The sequence below is a fragment of the Mirounga angustirostris genome, unplaced genomic scaffold, assembly GCF_029215605.1.
Source record: "Mirounga angustirostris isolate CCGP_5_RB_7025 unplaced genomic scaffold, mMirAng1.0.hap1 SCAF_3, whole genome shotgun sequence".
NCBI classification, from domain to species: domain Eukaryota; kingdom Metazoa; phylum Chordata; class Mammalia; order Carnivora; family Phocidae; genus Mirounga; species Mirounga angustirostris.
Genome location: NW_026991711.1, coordinates 186,420,962 through 186,425,471, shown reverse-complemented (window position 1 = coordinate 186,425,471; position 4,510 = coordinate 186,420,962). Strand labels below are relative to the sequence as shown.

Genomic DNA, 4,510 nt, shown 5'->3' with positions numbered 1-4,510 from the left:
AGGGAAACACAAGAAGCTAATCACAGTTATTCACTCTTAGACAAGAACTGGGGACCTGGAAAAAGAGGGAGAAGGGCTTACTTTTTACTAAGTATCATTTTTAACCTTTTGAATTTTATACTGTATCTTCCCAATTCAAAAATTGTTTTAATTTTAAAAATAACAATTTGCATTTGAAGGTATAAAACTACCATTCTAACAATCAATGTTACAAGTAAAAGTCACCTTTTTACATAAGAAAATAGTTTTAAAAGTTTTAAGATTAATATGATTTCATTTATATGTGGACTCTAAAAAACAAAACAAATAAGCATATCAACAAACAAAACAAATAGACTCTTAAGTACAGAGAACAAACTGGGGGTTGCCAGAGGGGAGGTTAGTAAGGGGATGAGTGAAATAGATGAAGGGGATTAAAAGGTACAAACTTCCAGTTATAAAATAAATAAGACACAGAGATGAAAAGTACAGCATAGGGAATATAGTCAATCATATTTTAATATTGTATGGTGACAGATGGTAACTCTACTTATCGTGGTGAGCATTGAGTAATGCATAAAATTGGCAAATCAATATCTTGTACACTTGAAAATAATATAACATTGTATGTTAATTATACTTCAATAAAAAAAATTTAACACTCCCCCCCACCAAAAAAAGAGAGAAAAAAAAAGAAAAGTTTTAAGGATAAATTGAATTGTGTATTTTAGATTTAGGGCTTATAATTGAGTTAACTTTGGTAGATTTTTTGAGTTTTTATTCCACTCTTGGCTCAGATTATTTCATTTTTCAACAAAAACTAAGAGACAGCTTGGGTTTTGTGGGGATGGAATTTGTAAAAAGGACATGTCTTATTGACCAGTGAGTCCACTACATCATTTGTAGAGTGCCTGCCATCTACAGGCACTATGTCGAGTGCCAGGACACAAAGGTAATCAGCCTTGGCAGTCTCTCCTGCCTTGGAGAGACTTGCATATTGCAGAAGAGAAGGTCATGCTTTGAAATCTCAGAGTTGAGAATGGAGGAAGAGAGAAGACAATGAACACCCAGAGAAGAGGCAAGAAGGACTTGGAGCCAAAATGGAGTCCAGACATGATATGGAAGCCACTAGAATCTGAAAACAAGATGGGGGCCTAAAGATGGGAGGGTGTAATCAAAGATGGGAGGGTGTAATCAAAGCAGGCTCTTTTCCACAAGGCAGGTGTCCACACCCAAAGCAAAGTGGAAAACTGAAGCCCAAATTTCCTAAGCAATTTGTCCAGCTCTCAAGGGTGATAAAATGGTCACCTTCAGCCAACACATGTGAATGGAAAATCTGAAAAGGAAGGTCCTGTCCTCCTAAGCTCCTGTAAGACCTTTCTAAGGCTCAGCTTTTCTCATTTGTAAATCAGGAATAATAATATGTACATTATATACCTGTTGTGGGGATTTGGTTTTGTGTATATAAAATGGCTTGCATGGTGTCAGGAGCATAATAGTTGCTCATGTGTTGAGCAACTATTTTGCTTCTGTTGTTGTTATCACCTGTAAATAAAACTAAATGTCATAATGGTGGATCCCATGGATTGGCTCTTTCAATCCTCATTTTACCCCCATTTTGGGATAACTTCCTGTTCCTGTGAAACTAGTAACTACATTTCCCAGACTCCTTTGTTCTTAGGGTCTGGATGCCAGATAGTTTCCACCAGTTAGAAGCAATCACTTGAGATTTGGAAGATGGAAGGAAGTGGAGGCCATCTTCCGGTTGCTCTTTCTTTTGCAAACTTACTACATTAAGAGGGGCCTGAGGCATGGGGGACAATGGTGGAAGCAGTTCCTGGACCACCAGATCCCACCTGCAGTGGAATCTTGACACCAACAAGTGGTGGCTCCTGATTTCTGCTCCTCCAGCCCTGCCAGTGTGTTCGTAAGCATCTAAGTCCCATATTAAACCCCATGTGTCTAAAGTACCTAGAGTGATGATTCCTGTTTCTAGAACTGAATCCTGACTTACTCAGAAATGGACGTTTCATCTAAAGAAATCTCATATGTAAATTGCCGTGAAAGACTTTATTTTGTACTACTGTCTCAAAATGGCTTAGATTTAAATCATGAGTTAATTCCCATGTTTAAACCAGTTCAGTGTTCTTCTTGATGCCATTCTCTTTGAGAACTGTTAACATAATACAATTAAAGTGTTCTGGGGGTGCCTGGGTGACTCAGTCGGTTAAGCGACTGCCTTCGCTCAGGTCGTGATCCTGGAGTCCCGGGATCGAGTCCCGCATCGGGCTCCCTGCTCGGCGGGGAGTCTGCTACTCCCTCTCCCGCTCCTCCCTCTTGTGCTCTCTCTCTCTCTCACTCTCTCTCTCAAATAAATAAATAAAATCTTAAAATAAATAAATAAATAAAGTGTTCTGGGATCTTGAAAAGTTAACTCCAAGTATCATATTGAAAGAGGCTGAGTATATTTTTGTGATTATAACCCATCCATTGTCTTTCTTTATACTTTATTTGGTTGAGAGGAAAATGGCCCCTGAAATAAGTTTGCTTCCTAATATCCATTCTTCCTTCCTTTCTTAGTATCAAGAACCCCAATTTTTAGCTGGCGACAGTACCACCCAGCTAAAATTTATTCCCACTCTCCCTTAAAGCCAGGCATAGCCATATGACTAAGTTTTGGCCAGTTAAATATAAGAAAAAGCATTTTGTGTAATTTCTAAAAAGTGTCTTTAGAAGGAGGGTATAAACCCTTCTCTGCCGCTTCCTCCTTCCTGTTGGCTGGAGTATGAATGTGATGACAGGACCGCTAACAGCCATCTTGGGTCATGAGGTAGTATAGTAATCATGGCAGAATAGAAGAGCATGAACCTGTTGCCTACAGAGCTGCTGTATAGGACTGGATTTTTTACCTCCAGATTTCTTTTACATCAGAAAAAAACAAACAAACAGACAATCTCAAACCTTAAAAAATCATTGTTATTTTGTTTCTGTTTTGTTATTATATGTAGCCAAGCCTATGCCTAATTAATATAAGAGGAACAGCCAAACTTCTCTTCATATCAACCACGGACTGTTTGTCAATTTTTAAAAACAAGTGCATTCTCAAAAGCTGCCTCATTACTGAAACACAGTAGGACATGCTGCTAAAAATGTTGATCTGGGTTTAGAATTAAAGACACAAAATGATCTTACAGAGGCCAATTCATGCACACAGCAGCGAAGTTTGCAAGCCAGCTGAATAACTCTGACTTGTTCGTATTGCTTTCAACATCAAACCAAGGCACCAATTTTAGGTTGAGTAAAAGGCAAGTCCTCACGCCCAGCTGATGATCCATCAGGGCTAGAGTTATTGATTCAAAATGGCTGTGTTTCGGGTTAAACTGGCTCTCTGTTGGCCATCATGTGACCACACCACTGCTGACAGCGCATCCAACGGTACAATCTGCTTTGCAGCTCTCTATTCCAGAGCCCATAGATCAGAGGGTTAAGACACTGGGCAAATGCAAAGACACCGAAAAGCACCAGATTTAAAGCAAAGAAAAACACCCCACACATCTTTCCCAAGCCTATGAACATCAGGGTTGGTATCACATGTAAACCCATCTGCACTAAATGAATAAGGACTGTTTTCCTTGCTTTGATATTCGATCTATTAAAATGGCCAGCCCGTTTCCCTTCTTGGTAGATCAGAGAGTAACTTATAAGAATGATGGACAGAAGAAGGAAAAGGAAAACCATGCCAATAGCTCTGGCAGCAGAGCCATTCAAGATCACAGGGCAAAGGGGTTCAGATTTAAAAACAGCACCCTGAGTGGGGTTAGTGCCCTCTATGAGGAATAAGCAAACATTCTTGAATATAATGATTGTCCAAGACCCAGACAGAATCCTATACTTAACTGAATCTACAAAGGACAGAGATTTCAAAGGCCAGCAAATGGCCAGGTACGTGTTGACAGCCATCAAGGCCAGGGTGAAGAGGATCCCTTCTCCAACACTTAGCTGGACCCCAAATACCACCCAGCACATAAGCACAGGACTGTTGGCCAGCAGAGCCCGCATCCCTTGGAAAACCACCCCCAGGCCGCAGTAGGAGGAGATGCACAGCAGATGGTGGCACAGGAGGATGTATCGGACCTCTTTCTTCAGCTTCGAGTTCTGTGACACCATCATGATGATGATGACAGTGACAAATGTGGCAAAGAAGAAGGCAACTGTGTACACAGAGGCCTTCACTGTTGCTTCCAGCCTCAGCCAATCCGATATGTTGCAGTGTTCAGAAGACAAGTTCATGATCTTTCAGGGCAGCTTGGCTCCTGCAGGATTAAAGAACAAGAAAGAGTGAATCTTAAAGGTTCTGGTGTGGTTTTCCAGCTCTGTGATCTTGCATAAATCTCAAGGAATATGTTACACGTTTTTCTGTAGAGAGAACAACAACTTTAGATAGCACTGACATGGATCAAAGAAACTGGAGAAATCATCTGGGGTCTTCACTTTATTTCAAGAGAGGGGCACATACTCACACCAGCCAAAA

At 40.4% G+C, this 4,510-nt stretch overlaps 1 protein-coding gene across 1 annotated transcript; it reads right to left on the bottom strand.

Annotated features, from left to right (window-relative positions):
• Positions 1-3,321: 3,321 nt before the first annotated feature.
• LOC123838291 (type-1 angiotensin II receptor-like) lies at positions 3,322-4,269 on the bottom strand. The gene has a single exon (XM_045867325.1). The coding sequence runs from the start codon at positions 4,267-4,269 to the stop codon at positions 3,355-3,357; it is 915 nt and encodes a 304-aa protein (XP_045723281.1). The 3' UTR covers positions 3,322-3,354.
• Positions 4,270-4,510: the final 241 nt, after the last annotated feature.

What these genes read in the sequence shown, in the direction of transcription:
- LOC123838291 (XM_045867325.1), bottom strand. Translation starts at nt 4,269, where the DNA reads ATGAACTTGTCTTCTGAACACTGCAACATATCGGATTGGCTGAGGCTG.